The following is a 15,788-nucleotide window of genomic DNA, read 5'->3' as shown; positions in this document are numbered from 1 at the left end:
GAAGGTACTTTTACCTCCCGAGGTCTGAGAAATTTTATCTAATTTTGGGCCAAAAAGGGCTGAGCCAGAGAAGGGAAGAGCCTCCAGAGATTTCTTTGACTCTGCATCGGCATGCCAGGACCTGAGCCAGAGTGTCCTACAAGGCAACTATTGCCGATGCGGAGATAGATACGGAAACTGAGGCTGCGTTTTGAGCAGCCTTATACAGATAACCCGAGGCCTCCTTTAAATGTAGAGCCAGGGGAAGAAGATCTGAGTCTTGTAACCCTGCTACCAGCTGGTCAGCTCAGATCTCCATTGCCCAGGCAACTCACGTCGGAACACAGCAATGGCCTTAGTGAGGCGCCTGCAGCCAGGAAGATGGATTTAAGAAAACCCTCCACCTTTGGAACCTGTTCCCAGCGGGCCGTTTCAAACACCTGCAGGGGATAAAGGACCGGAAATCTGTGTGGTATAACAAACTTACGATCTGGCTGCTTCCAAGCTGACTCAGCTATGTCTGTAAGTTCCACTGATGCCGGAAAACAGACAACATTACGTTTCCTGTGCTCAAAAAGGTCTAGGTCTGACCGAGGTTCGTCTAGATCAAATAGATTCAATGTATGGCGAACTGCCAGTACCAGATCCTTGATGTCCTGACTACCGAGGGGTTCAGCCATATCACCCACCGGGGGTGATCCGAATCCTCAGGAAGCTTACCCTTCCTCCACCAAACTCCTCTGAATCAGAAAGCACGAGGAGATGATGAGTAGACCCATGACACTTGCAGCGTCGTGCTTGGGTTCTGAGTGTCCAGAAACCGATTTAACCAGTCCAGGCCTTTAACCAAGGACGTGGACAATGCAGGCTCTCCCTGAGAGGGTCCTCTGAAAGAGGAGGTGGTTGCCTGACCAACAAGGCTCAGGTGCACATCCGGCCCAGCTGCTGGTGCCAATGGTGCAGCAGACGGGGCTAAAGGAACAGGAGCCGAGGGGGGAAAGCATCTGAGTCCGTGCTGACACCGACTACGCCAGTGTGACCGCCCACGCTGGTTCCTTCAACTGCTCTGGTGCAACACCCTGGGCCTGTTTAACCCAGGCCCCGCATCACAGTCCGCACAAACCACCCCTGGGTCCGACTGTCCACTAGGAAGCTTTATTTTAAATTTGGACCAGGGGTAATATTTAGTCCAGGATACCTTACCCTTGTCTGACTTACTTCTGGTGTCTGAACGGCTCAGGGTAACAGCAGTCTCCTTACCGGGTGCTGTTACCAGAAACACCCCTGCAGAAACATCCTTTGTCTGTGCCTGCTGCACTCCGGTATATCAAGCTGAAAAACCTACATAAACTGTGTAAATGCTACCTATAGCACATACACCTTCTAAAAAGGTAATAAGTAATATTTAAAAAGGAAATGGCTGCAGAGCAGCACGCTAGAGGTCCCACTTTTCTTGCACTCAAGCATACACTGAAGTTCACACGGGGTTGCAGGGCGGATATAGCCTTTCGGCAGTAAAGTTAACCATTTGAGTGCCTACTCCACTTTCCCTCATACAGCCCCATGGTAAGTAGGGTCTCCTAGCTGGAAGTAAGAGAAATGTTGTTATTATTTTTCGGCTGATCATTTGAAAGAAAAAAACAAAACAAAAAACAGGTCTAATGAATATAGTAAAGTAAAAACTAAAATACGGAATAAAAATATTTTCTTCGGACTAATATTCACTATAAAAATTGCTTAATACAGAAAACATCATCTCTAAAATTACAATGCCACCTAGTGGTCAAAGACACTGCATAGTAAACAGGTAAAAAAATATAAACTAAAGGTCCCATTTAGAGATGGAAGCATATGTGCTCAGGATGTATGTACATACATATATACCTAAAAAGCGTATTTATTGTGCCTATGTTCATTTGGAGGCCTCTCAAGATGCCTTCAGTTCAAAACCAGTAGCGTTAGTGCCAGGTATAACTAATGTGCATACTTATGCCTAACACTAGTGTAGAGAAAGCGTAAAGATGTAGCTTTACAGCGTTAGTAGTAAATGCTAAAGTCGCATTACCCTATATGTACATAATGTCTTGACAGTGAAAGTTGGAAAAAAATTAAATAAAAGATAAAGACAAATTTAAAAAAAAATAATACATGTGTAATTAAAATCTTTTCAGCAGCAGGGTCAAATGGAAATGTCAATTAAGTAATGCAAATAGTCGTACACAACTTCATGTATAATATGGAATTGAGCTAGTGGAGTCAATCAGCTAATCAGGAGCAGTTAGTCATGGTGCATCGAACTTCTAGCAACCACAGGATACACGTATCTGCAGATGCACCCATGTATAAATGTGTTACAAGTATGTGAACATGTCCTTTCTGCACTTCTGCCCAATCTGCCCCACACTGCCTAACCAGGCATAATAACATGCAAGTCAACGACACATAAGAAATTATAGATGGACGTATGTGTAAGAATTGTTGGTGCTTATAAGCAGTATGGGAATTGTTTTTTTACCCAAAAAACAGATGCAAGCCTGCTCTAAAAGATCCCCTAACACCTCATATCCATTGGTATGTTGTTTTTTGGCTTTAAAAATGCAAATAAATAAGAAAAGTGAAAATGCAGAGAACAAATGCCTTGGTTTGGTTTCTGGTGTTTTTCGCTCACCAGTATGCGTACATGTGGTAAAAAACCTTTTTCATACTTTGTTCAAAAGGCAACATTGTAGAACATGTCTAATGAGAAAAAGCAGTATAACATAAATATTGATTCCACGTTACGAGGGGCGGAGGGGGGGGTGGGGGGAGCAGTAGAGGTGGGGAGGGCTAAGAGTTCACATTCACATGCTACCCGGAACGGGGGAGCCATGTAGTCTGTACTATCGGGTCCATGTCTCTTGAAATTTGGAAAGGACGTTGTCAAGGAGGGCTGTGATGTATTCCATGGACAAAATGTGCCATAATCTATCAGTTCTGGTTTGGTAGGGGGGAATGGGGGGGTCTTTTTCCAAGTTGGGGCTATCAGTAGTTTACAAGCTTGACTAACCTGAAGGGTCAGACGGTCCGTTGATTTGCCCATAGAAAGGACAGCTTTGTTGAGCAAAAATATTGCAGGGTCTCTGGGGAAGTGAACAGCTGTGAGTTGATAGAGAAGGGTCAGTGCAGTATCCCATAATTATTGGATAATGGGGCAGTCCCACCAGATGTGTAAGTGAGTACCCTGTCCACACAGCCTCGCCAACACCTGTCTGATGTGGTTGGAAAAATACGATGGAGCTTGGTTGGGACTAGAAACCATCTCAACGAATGAAAAGTCATTTTGAGAGCAAAAGAAATAAATGAAAAGGTCTTTTAATGTCTCATGTGGCAGGGTAAGCCTACTAATAGCCTTTTGAGATCCCATGGTGCAATGGAATCCAGAATTTTTGGTTACAAACTTCAGGCTGCTTTAAAGAAGTGTTCCATCGGACGATCTGCCAACAGCTTTATTTTATATACAGCACTTAAAGTCGCAACCTGAATCTTGAAAGTACTTAAAACATTAAATAGACCTTCCTGCAAGAAATCCAAAATCTTTGCATCATCAAAATGCTTAATGTTAACATGTTCATCTTTTCCTAACATACATATTTTCCAGAGTTTCAGAAATGGATAGCAGAATATTGATCGTTATGTTTGCTATCTAGATAACAAAGGAAAAGTCATCAACGGTGGGTACTGTTGGGAGATCTAAAGAAAAAACATTCACAAGCCGATAAAAAAGTTTGCATGAACTTAGCATTGTAGACAGAGATAAATCTGACGCCAAGAAAAGTTTGTTCAGAATTATTTCTGTACCACAGACTCTTTTGTGGTGAAAATATGTCCTCTAAAAGGGAGTGTGCATTTTGGTCCGAGGAATGCTGCAGCGGACAGCGGTACTTCTTGTGAATTTACTGTGCTGTCTGTACCAAGGTTCACATTAAAGCAGAACGGTCACATACACACAGTTGTAGTGTCTAGCTCTGATGAGCCATTCAATTCCTAGGGTTTGTCCAAAGAACTACAAGTCGCAGCACAGCTTTCCAGATCCTGCCAGGAGCTATAGTCTAGCTACAATCAGAGATTGATACATTGCATACATGTGGATGGGTGTCAGAGACATTTTCATCCATGCAATGTGATCTCCACTTTCAGAATGCAGTGCTACTCTGTCAGTAAGGAAAGCAAAAGGGGCACTGGCTGTGAATCTACTGATAGTGATAAGGTAACCATCCGTGTCTATTTCTGTATTTCTGCACAGCTTAACTGTTCTTGTTCTGTAAGTTGAATGTTATTCTCAATATTTTATGCACTATTTGAACTGATTTTTCATTCATAAAATCACCTCCAACCACTATGGCCAAAAAAAATAAACTGGTACATTAAATCACTGACTAACTCTTGTTATTTTTAAGCTATGCAAAGAAAGCTGTACAGAACAAGAAAACAAAACAAATCAAACACTTCCACTTTTCCCCTGCCTCACCCAGGAGAGGGACAGAGAATACACAAAATAAAAAAGCATGCTTACTATGCTAATTACAAAGCATTCAGCTCTCTGTCCCCTGCCAGCCCCATACCAGCACTTATGCGTGGAAAGTTGCAGTTGCGACGAGGACCAAACGGAGAGTAATGACAACGTCATTACATCATGACGTGGCCGTAATGACCATGGTTATCATGCGGCCTGATGGTTTGTATAGCGCATTTGTTTGGTCAAACAGGTTCGTCAGCTAGTCACCTGACCCACAAAGTATCTCCAAGGGCAGGGACTACAGGTTCACTTTAAATTACAAATAAACTAGAAAAAGAAAGCATGTATAATAAAAGTTCACATTTTAGACTAGACAATGCCTTTGGATGTAGTGACATAATATTTTCACTTACATAATACTATTATATTTGTTCCCCTTAAAAAGTGGGCTTTATATGCAACAGTCTGCTGTAGGATACACTGAACTGGTTACACAGGCAAGAGAAAACTTTATAAAGTGACCAACTAGAGAGAAATGTTCATATGGCAATTGAATAAATATAATACATAACTGTCTGACAATCACAAGACAATGTCGTTGACTTTCATTGTAACATCAAAATTTTTGTTTTTATAACTTTAGTTTCCAGACCTTAGTGCACAAATAAAAATGAATGTTAGAACTCACCTAAACTGTGGGTTTCTTTTTCCCATTTCTCCCATGCTTTATCACTGACATACGCTGAAGAAAGTATAAACCTTTTTCCTGCAAAATTAAATGATTTAATATGTAACTAGGATATTAATTGGGATGATCACCCAATCACAGGAACCAACAATATAAATATTTTTCAGCATCAAAATAACTGAGGTTTTCATAGTCAATATCATGAGGTCCGTTCACGCAGCATTTACCGCCAAAGCAAAGCATATAGATAGCTCTAGTTTGTATACATTGGTAAGCTGCCCTCTTGTATCTGTGGAAAGTCAGTACAGTATAGTAAAGCTGGATACAGACAACAGAAACTTTCTCCCAATAAGATATTTGTAATGATTTTACCAACGAACGAAACTCCTGATGAGCATGTTGATTCATGTGCGCACACCTACACGATTTACCTTCAGATCTGTACTCTTCATCTGTCATAGCCATCTGCTGAAAAGATTGTGACTCTAAACTTCATAGAGATCTGCCTACACTGCTGGTCGTGAGTAAATATACACTTCAGAATTTGCCAGACATTGTTCCATCGTTGATAGTGATTTTTAGTCACTTTATAAAACCAAACGATACGATGTGCTTTGGTATCATAAAACATGATCGTGGGAGCGCACACACTAATTGGACCTCACAGTCGTTGTTTTGTCTGACTGGCATGATAATTATGAAAAACCAGTAGTGTGTACCCAGCTTAAGGGCTTGTACAGCCAACATAGTAAGTTGTGCTGGCTTCACAGTCTTTAAAATTTTGACCAATAGATTAGTATGAAAACATCACTGTCATTACTCAAGGTGCTTACCTCAAGTACTGGACAGACCAAAAATCCAGCCTGCTGCATCTAGGGACTGACTGGGTTTTGAATCCAGTACTGGGAGAACTACAGTGGTCCACTTAGTTTATTGATTGGGAGGTGGGTACAGTGCAGTACGATGTATCACACACAGCTGGAAATATGAACCCTAATACACCAACTGTCTTCATGTGTCTGTAAAAAGTTAGTATAGCAAGAGACAAGGTGCATCTGTGTGTCGTGCAAAGTCAGTATTACAAAAAGCAGGATTCCTACACTTGTTTGTGGAAAGTTAGTATACCAATCAAACAATATGACTGGAAGGGTCTGTGGAGAGTCAATATAGCAATAGACAAGTGAAAACATTTATAAAAGTATTCTTAAGTGAAAATAATTAAATGTATTTTTAAAGCTGCACTACCACCTAGCTAAAGAATTTATTTAGGTGCTCTGCCCCTTAGCCAGAGCCCCGGGAGGTCTTAAGATGACAGGCATTAACAAAAAATTGCATGACAAGCTTTAAAAAAAGGTGCAGATGTACAATTACTTTCAGGAACTGATTTTCAGCAGTCTCTCTCTGACCATTTAAACATCTATTTCTGTCTTAAGGCTGCAGAATTTATGTGTATGTATTAAGTACGATGTGTCTCCAGAACGTCCACAGAAAGTCACTGCGATGATGCTATGGCTGGAATTACCAATCAAAACAAGTGGACGTTCCCTATGGTAATGGCCAGCAATGTGCATAGCTGGACATAGCCAGGAACTGAATTCCCCCATAAATGTACTGTTTTGTACACCAAAATTATCAGCATTTCAATAATTGTCAAAGGGGTGGATCAGTGAATGAAAACGAAGGCAAAAGAACAAAAACGATGGAACATTTTACACCAAAGAAACTTTTATAAATATACCCCAAGATGTCTGCATTTGTGGAGTCAGCAATCTGTGAGTTGTCATGTGTGTACAGAGACAGTACAGCAATAGACAAGGAGACTGATTTACTAATGTGGTGCAGGTTTCATAGCAACCAGACATTTCATTTCTGTCAATACAAAGGATGATGCAGTCAATTTGCCACAAAAGGGCAACAAGTGACAGGTGCTAAGCAGGGTCTGTCCACAGGCAGGTAGCAGACATCTGCCTGAACATGGTGAATCTTGGCATTGCCCTCATGTAGGTCCGCACATATAACAGGATAGCTGCGTGACAGATGTGTTTATATAGTGAGCACAGCAGAGCTGCCTGCCTGCCTGCCTGCCTGCATATATATATATATATATATATATATATAGAGTTAGTACATACAACAACCAGGCTGCATGTGACATTGTTAAATGCCCTTAAGGCTCTGCCCCCTGTGTAACACTCCTGACCAGCTGGGCACAATATAACCAGCATGACTCGTACCGAGGCTCAGTCACATACCTGTCACCGCTGCACTTAGCGCAGCCACCCGGGACCTGGAGAACAGCGCATACCGACATACCATGGAGGCCGCCATCTTGGAATACAACACCACAGTGTCCCAGAGAGATGACAGGAGTGGGCGGCACCGTCTCAGACTGTGCAGGATTTTCTAGTGAGTACAACAGAGGACAGTAGAGCTGGGTGTGAGGAGTCCGCACTCACGGTGCATTCAGTTGTCAGTAAGACACATGTAACCAGTGTACTCACCACACAGGGAAACCTAAGGGAACATTGCTGGGGCTTCAGCCTTCAAAGTGACCCCTCATAACTCTGCCGTGTGGTACATGTCAGATAGGAATTTACAAAAGAAAGAAACGTTGGTTATTTTTTATACATAATGCCAAGTTACAGCACTGTCCATTAGCATTGCTGGCTCACAGCACTGGGGTCATGAGTTAGATCCCAATAAGAGCTCTCTGTCTGCTATGTGTATGTTCTCCATGTGTTTGCATGAGTGTCCTCCCACAGTCCAAAAACATAATAGGAGGTTAATTGTTTGGGATGTAAGTTCCAATGTATTAGAGACTGACATTAATGACACTATATAAATGATGATAAATCAATTACTTAATAGATCCAGATGAATCTGGATGAAATTTTGGTGTATGATTAATGTTTAGGACTGATTAATGAAGACGTCTACAGGTAAATAGACGTAATGGGTAAGCTATGAGATATTTCACTTTTTTTCCCCTACTTATCTCCCGCAACAGAAAACAGCTATTGGCGGCAGGATGGATTTTATCCTTGACTTGATCTATTGAACATCTGAATGCCTTTATTATCTGATCTAGAACCGATCTTGCTCCTATAGCCTCCTAGATGAATACTACAACTGAAATTCTTAGTGCACCTGCAAGTTCCTGACTAGTCACAGTATTTCATAGATAGAAGGATTAGCCCTGCAAGAGATACAGCCCTTGACGGGACGCCCATCTATGAAGTAGGTGGTCTCACTGGGCATTAATTAATTTTGCTTCAGGAATTCATCAAGAGCAGTCAGGTGCGTCTTTGTTTTTTATTTTCTCATATGGATTATGTTGGATCAAGTATCGAAGAATTGGACTTTTAACAGTTGCACTATTATTTATTTCTGCTACTGGGGCCCTATTAAGTTTTTGTTTCTTCTATGGAGATGAAATGTTTTATTGGTTTATCATTTAGTAAAAACTTATACAGCAGTCACTATTTCCCTGGTACCCTCCAGTCAAGAGCAGCTGAACACGGTAAGACTGATAAACGCAGCAGGAGGGCGCCGCGTATTGGGCTGTTACAGAAGTTGATACATTTTTTTGTCGCAACCAAACAGTGGTTTATTCAGCAGATGGCAAAACAGGCAGAGTACTTCCCTAGAAGCACAGCGTAGGCACATGACGGAAGCACAGTTCCTAGTCACCACACAAAATACAGTCACAGACTCCAAAAACACAGTTTATATAACGCTGAATATTCCCACAGTCATGAAGCTAATGGGGACTGTATTAGGGCGTTAACTCGCTGGTGATTGGTGGTATTGTGACCACGTAACCACAGAGTGTCCTCTTCCCTGCTGACAGGTGACCCTTAGTTCCTTGAGGAGAGGGTGCCTAGGAGTCTGGGCCAGAGTACTATCATGTCATGTCCTTGTTGTGAAGAGGACAAGTGGATAATATAGAGTTTGTTTACTCTCCTTGTTTAGCATAGCTTGTCCTGTCTTACATTTGAATGTAGAACAAATATAGAATTAATAAAGATACATTTTAAAAAAAATAAAAAATAAGGTGTTTCTTAGTTCTTACCAAAAAAGTGGTAAATTCATTAGATTATTTTCAGTGATAAGCAATGGAGTAATTATATACATATAGTGTGTGTGTGTGTGTATATATATATATATATATATATATATATATACACATACAAGTTAACCCGTGCATGATACTCATGCATTCTAGTCAAATCAAGCTACTTAAGGTGTTAAAATGTTCTTGTCATGCATTTGAGGCTAGGCCAGGCCTCCTCAGGGGAAGAGCGTTACTTCCCAACGTAAGCGCCCTTTTTTAACGTGGTTTTGTCCACATGTCACCACCTCATCATTCTTCTCCATCACCTCATCGTTCATCTTCATCGCCACATCCTTAATCTCCATCGTCTTACTGTTCTAAAACCTCTCGATACACAACGTTTCTGCTAAACACCTTATTGCTGTGCTCAATCAGTCTTTCTTGAAGGGCAGTATTCATAACCTGCACTTTCACATCACTGCTTCTCCGTACTCGTGAAAATGCGACATACAATTGTCCATGACCAAACACAGGCTCTGGTAAATAAATACCCACACGGTCAAGAGTTTGAGCCCTCAACTGGTAAATTTAGCCTTTACTACCCCTCTCACGGGGGGAAGGGGGGATGATGGAAGTTAACTGACTTCACTATTATAATTTTTTTGTCAAATAATGTCAGTATACCAAATTTCAGGTCAATTGGATGAGCCCTTTCTGAGAAAATAGTTTTTTCCACACACACACTAACACACGCCGCTAGGCTTGTATATATTATATATATATATATATATATATATATATATATATATATATATATATATATATATATATACTACATATAGTAAATTCAGAATATCATACAAAATGCATAAGATATTTGACTACATATTGGGCTTGATGCCCAGTGGGCTGCAAAGTGGGCTAATTTATTCAAAGATCTAAAGCACATGTAAATAGTGTATTTATGATGAGTTGTAGGTATTTCAAGATGTGTTCAGCTCTGCACCCATAGCATATACGCCAAGTTTACGCCAGGCTTACTTTAGTAATACACACACCCATATAAACATTACCGGGTCACAATCACAAGAAAAGTTTGTATAGCCAACAGATATAATAATCCTCGCATATTGCATAGCAAAAATATATTTTTTTAAAATGCACCCAGAAAATACTTTAATATAGGCATGATCAATAGAGAAAGCACCTATACTCTTAAGAGGTCAATTTGGAATCGGCCAAGCGTTCGCTAGTGCTGACGACTGTCATCATCATCACCTTGTATTTGCACCTGCCCTATAGCAGGTGCAGAAGATACAGATCCTAAGGCATATAAGTGCCTTCTTGCTGGTGTGCATGAACAACATATTTTCATGAACACGCCCTTCCTGCATGCAGCCTATGCCCTGTTCCGCCTCACCTGTCGGTAGAAGTTGCAAGTGTCATGTCAGATTCAAACAAGTATGCATGTGCGTATGTTTCCGTTCTCTTTTTTTTAGCATGTGCGGAGCAGATTCACACAGGTTCAGCTACACAAACAGAAGTAGTACTCATTTAGCATCAGCCCCATGTTATCACATATCGCCCCAACACAAGGGGCCCGATACTCTCACCTGCCAAATGGGATCCCCGCCGGCCCATGACGGCGCCCATCTTGATTCCAGATCTGCACATGATTTCAGTGTGCAAAGATAAGCAGTAAATGTCTAGCACATACCTCTCAACTGTCCTAATTTCAGCTGAACCTATCCGAATTTAGGGTTGTGTCCCGCCGTCCCACCCTGGGACATGTTTGTCCCACTAGTGGGAATGTTGGGAACAGAGATATCTAATGGGCAGCCTATCACTTTACAGCGCTGAGCAGCCCTCTGAGGGTGTGGCCACTCCCCCATCGTGATGTGACCACGTCCCCACCGTGATGTAACCATCAATATTAGGAAAATTATTAACAGAAATTCTGCCATATTAGAGCTTGATGATTTTATAGGGCCCCTCATTAATAGAGGGAAACATGGTTTTCAGAAGAGCAAGGAACCTTAAAGAAAGATTGGCTCCTAGCTTTTTCAAGAGATATTTAGCTAACGACTAAGGAACATATGTTTAATACCCCACAAGTTGATTAGATATGAGACCAAATGGCTTTAATAAATGTGAAAATTTGTAGATCATAAGAGTAATGAATTTTCATCTTTTGTCTCTAAGGAGAATTTTACAGTTAGAAGTTTAGATTGTCGCTCTAATTATGTAATTTATCTTATAAAATATGGATGTGGAGTCTATTATATAGGATGGACAAATGTGTCTGAATATTAATTTGGATGCTATTTTTATATTTATATAAATATATATATACAAGTTAACCCGTGCATGATACTCATGCATTCTAGTCAAATCAAGCTACTTAAGGTGTTAAAAAGGTTCTTGTCATGAATTTGGGCCATAGCCCAGGCCTCAACCACCAACCACTCCCCACTGTCACCCCCGGCAACCACCAACCACTCCAAACTGTCACTTCTCCTTCAAGAAATATATATATATTTTTTTTTAAATCCTTATAAACACTTTTAACAATTAACAAATTAAATTAACAAATTAAAAACATCTTAGTATACCAAATTTCAGCCCTTTCTGAATTTTTTTTTCCACACACACTAAGAATTTAGTAGGTCAGTGTATAACTCCGCCCAGCAGGTGGCGCTGCAGCTTGGTTTTATTTTTTCCACACACAGACAGACTAACACACGCCACTAGACATTTATAATATATATATATATATATATATATATATATCTTTTTTTATATTTTTAATGAATTTTTATACCATATATATTTAGACATTGTATGAATTGTTTTTAATCAAAAAAGTTTTCAATAAAGTTTTGGGGGAAAAAAATCATAGAATAATAAGCCTTAAATAGGCTTTCCTAATTAACAAGCTATAATCTTTGCAAAAAGTACCTGTGGATGAAACGTGTTAGAGGGAGCAAACTCCTACAGTGCATTATAGCATAACAGCGACGGCAGACGGCTGAAGAAACGCTGAAACTTGGCATTAAAATACTTCAAGCAAGCTCTATCAGGACGTGACAGGGTAAGATTTTTAGGTAGATAGCCTAATAGGGTAAATGTCATTCACTATCCATAGAACTGTTTTCGGCGCTCCGCTGAAAGTACTCTGCTTTACATTCACAAATACTATAACGGTATTTATTAATGCTATACACACATCAAGACCATTAACATTAAAAAATTTTATTCACGTATTGTTGTGCATGTTATTTTATTTCATTTTTTATATGAGGACCAATTCTAGGCTCATAAACTAACATTGGTTAACTCTTTACCATCCATGTATTTCCGTTGTCAGCAAGAATATTATAAACTGAATACCGCACCTTCATCAATCAGTTTAGTACCTAATAGGGCATATTATATGTGTAAAAGCATTCAGTAGCCATATAAGTAGTCTTACAGCAATTGTTAATAAGTTTTGCGCTCTCTATACATACTTTTTTGTCATATTGAACTAAATAAGCAGCATAATACAAATTATTTAGAAGAGCGCTCCACGACTAATATTTTATAAACTTTAGGAATAGTTTTGAGTGAACCATAGTTGACACCCAGGGGACATTTCTGACCCTACATTAGCATCTGCAGTGCCCCTCTGAATGCTGTCCCATTTCAGTTTGTTAAAAAAAAGTCTGTGTGAAAGGACAAATTGTCAGACTTTTGGAATACCAATCAACATTGTTGATTGATCCCATCTTCCAAGCCAATTTCCCTTGGCGTAGATTATACAACTCATGTAAGTTTATATTTTGAAACTTTGAGGGAGATTCAATTTCATGTGCTGTTCTTTACTACAGTGTACTCTGCTCCTCACCAAAATATCTTGTTTAAGTCTTGGGGGTAAATGTATCAAGCTGAGTGTTTTCCGGCTGGTTTGAAAACCAATCAGATTCTAGCTATCATTTATTTAGAACATTCTACATAATGATAGCTAGAATCTGATTGGTTGCTATAGGCAACATTTCCACTTTTCAAACCCGCCGGAAAACTCTCAGCTTGATACATTTATCCCCTGGTCTCTTGTCCCTCCCCAGACAAAGCCTCCAACAGCTCTCTGAAGCTCCATGAAAAAAGCATTTGGGATATGTATGGGGAGGGCCTGAAAGAGATATAGGACTTTTGGTAAAATATGCATCTTGATAGTATTTATACTTCCCAGCCATGATAGTTTCAGGGGCAACCACTTCTGAAAGAGCGATTTAAATATAGCCCAAAGAGGTCAAGTTAGAGGTTTTTTTTCTGGTTAAGGTGACCCCAAAGTAACGAATATATTCACATCCTCCAGTGTGTCTTAGAGTCTCTAAAGCTTGGAGAAAAGAACTTCTGCGAAGAGTACAAAATGAAAACCTCCAAGGAGATATAGTGAGGATATATATGTCAACATTGCATTCTCAGAACGACAAAATTTGCAAGATGCAAAATTCAGTGATGAGTCGAAATACTGGATATCAGCTGTAGCTAAAGAAATTACATATTTAGATGAAAATGAAACCTGGACTTCTGTCATTGGGCCAAGCCACTGTAAAACAATTAAAAACAAATGGTTTTTTTCTGTAAAAAGCTAAATACAGACAGATCAATTGCTTGTTACAAAGCTCATCTTGTTGCAAAGGGATTTACTCAAAGGTCCAGAATTGTTTACATAGAATTTTCTCCTGGCTGTGGCCTAGTATAGTACACACCGTTTAGTTATTGCCATATCTACATTGCATGATTTGTTGCGCTACCAACTGAGTCTGCTTTTTAAATGGGGAATATGCGGAGGAACTCTATGGAGCCCCCAGAGCATTATAATAAGAAGATGTTTCCAGAAGGAAAAGTGTGTTTATTAAAGAAATATTTGTATGGCTTGAAACAAAGTGGTCGGTGTTGATACATCAAACTTGATGCTATATTGATTGACATGGACTTTGTACGATCTGAGACTGACCACCGTCTATACCACAAAATAAAAGATAGATGTATAGGTGGATGACTTTGCTTGTGAGTCAGAGAAATCACATAGAATAAAAAGTCTGTGGGGAGAAAAATTCAGAATGCAAGAATTAAGTCCTGCATATCACCTGCTGGGAATGAGAATTTCTCAAAATCTAAATGCTGGGACCATAGAGAAGTAAAGTAACATTGAGTCTATACCTCTAAAGTACTGGATGACAGATGGTAAACCAGTAAATACCCCTACTGAGTAAGAAAATTGAACAGAGATATGTCACGGACAAGTAAATCTGAAATAGAGGAGATTAAAGAAATCCCTTATCAGAATGCAATTGGAAGTTTAATGTATGCAAGTGTTGGAACTTATCCTGACATCAGACATGTAGTGAGTCGAGCGAGTAAATTTGCAATAAATCCTGAGAAATAGTATTGGGTAGATTTTAACAAAATTCTGAGATACCTAAAAGGTACAAGTTCACTAAAACTGGTGTTCTCAAAATTCAAATCTTCAGAACTATAGATTTTCGGCGATGCAGATTGGGGATCGTCATTCGTTTACTGGTTACCTGTTTGGACTAGCAGGCACAGCGGTCAGCTGGACAAGTAGGAAGCAGCCTACAGTTGATCTTTCCGGTACTGAAGAGAAACATATGGCTTTGTCAGAAACCACTAAACAAGCTTTATGGATTAAAGAGACTTTGTGTGAACTACACTTGCTAAATAGAGTTGAAACTATCAACATCAGATGTGACAACAAAGGTGCTATTGATTTGTCAGCAAGTACTAAGTATGGTAGTTCTAACCATATTGCCATTAGATATGATTTAATCTGAGAACTTGTTGAGAAAAAGTCAATAAGTGTAAGCTACCTTGCAAGTGAGCAGAATGTAGATGATATGCTTACTCAAGGACTTACATCACAAATGTTGATTACATATCATATAATATGTGGTTTGGAATGTTATGAATACTGCTTTTTTGTGTAATCTGTTTTTAATGGAAGAATAGAGGGATATTGACAGGAGATGAAAGACTATACAAGGGCAAAATCAAATGAGAATATAGCTGTTCATCAACCAATAATAAATGCACAAGCTGTAAAGACAAACAATGCACTACAGACAAGAGAAACAAAAGGAGAAAGAGCAAAGGGCATGAGTGGTAGAAAGCAAAAGTGATAGTGGGGGGGGAGGGGGAAGTGAGGGGATAGCTCCTCACAAGGGCAAGGCATGTTTGTTGAGGAAAGAACACTGAATGGTGATGCATACAGTATGTCCAGCCACAAGAGTGCCCACCCAGATGGCTCCCAGGTTACAAGTGACTATCCACGAGGGAGCGGTAAGACGGAGTTTGCTTAAATTCAAGCCAGCGGAGCCGCATCACCATTTATTCAGTAAGTTTCTTCTGGTTGGATAAGGCTGTCTGGTTTGTGTTGAGGAAGTTCTGCTGAATCATATGTCAGGTCTACAATTCCTTCTGATGGACTTACCATCACAATAAGCTATGCAAAACACTAGCCTATATGGCACTGTGTAAAGTAAAAAGCCAGTAATGAAAAATAAAAA

At 39.8% G+C, this 15,788-nt stretch overlaps 1 protein-coding gene across 1 annotated transcript in view; it reads right to left on the bottom strand.

The window, feature by feature from the left end:
* The window catches only part of MRPS27 (mitochondrial ribosomal protein S27), a 79,133-nt gene extending 71,610 nt beyond the window's left edge, over positions 1-7,523 (bottom strand). The window contains exons 1-2 of the mRNA XM_075179991.1: positions 7,415-7,523; positions 5,163-5,240 (exon numbers count right to left, since the gene is read on the bottom strand). Of these exons, the coding sequence (XP_075036092.1) occupies positions 5,163-5,240; positions 7,415-7,490 (154 nt within the window). The 5' untranslated portion in view covers positions 7,491-7,523. The remainder of the gene's footprint in view (positions 1-5,162; positions 5,241-7,414) is intronic.
* Positions 7,524-15,788: the final 8,265 nt, after the last annotated feature.

Source organism: Mixophyes fleayi, chromosome 1 (genome assembly GCF_038048845.1).
Source record: "Mixophyes fleayi isolate aMixFle1 chromosome 1, aMixFle1.hap1, whole genome shotgun sequence".
NCBI classification, from domain to species: Eukaryota; Metazoa; Chordata; class Amphibia; order Anura; family Limnodynastidae; genus Mixophyes; species Mixophyes fleayi.
Note: the sequence above shows the minus strand (reverse complement) of the source record. Positions and strands in the feature narration are given on the sequence as shown.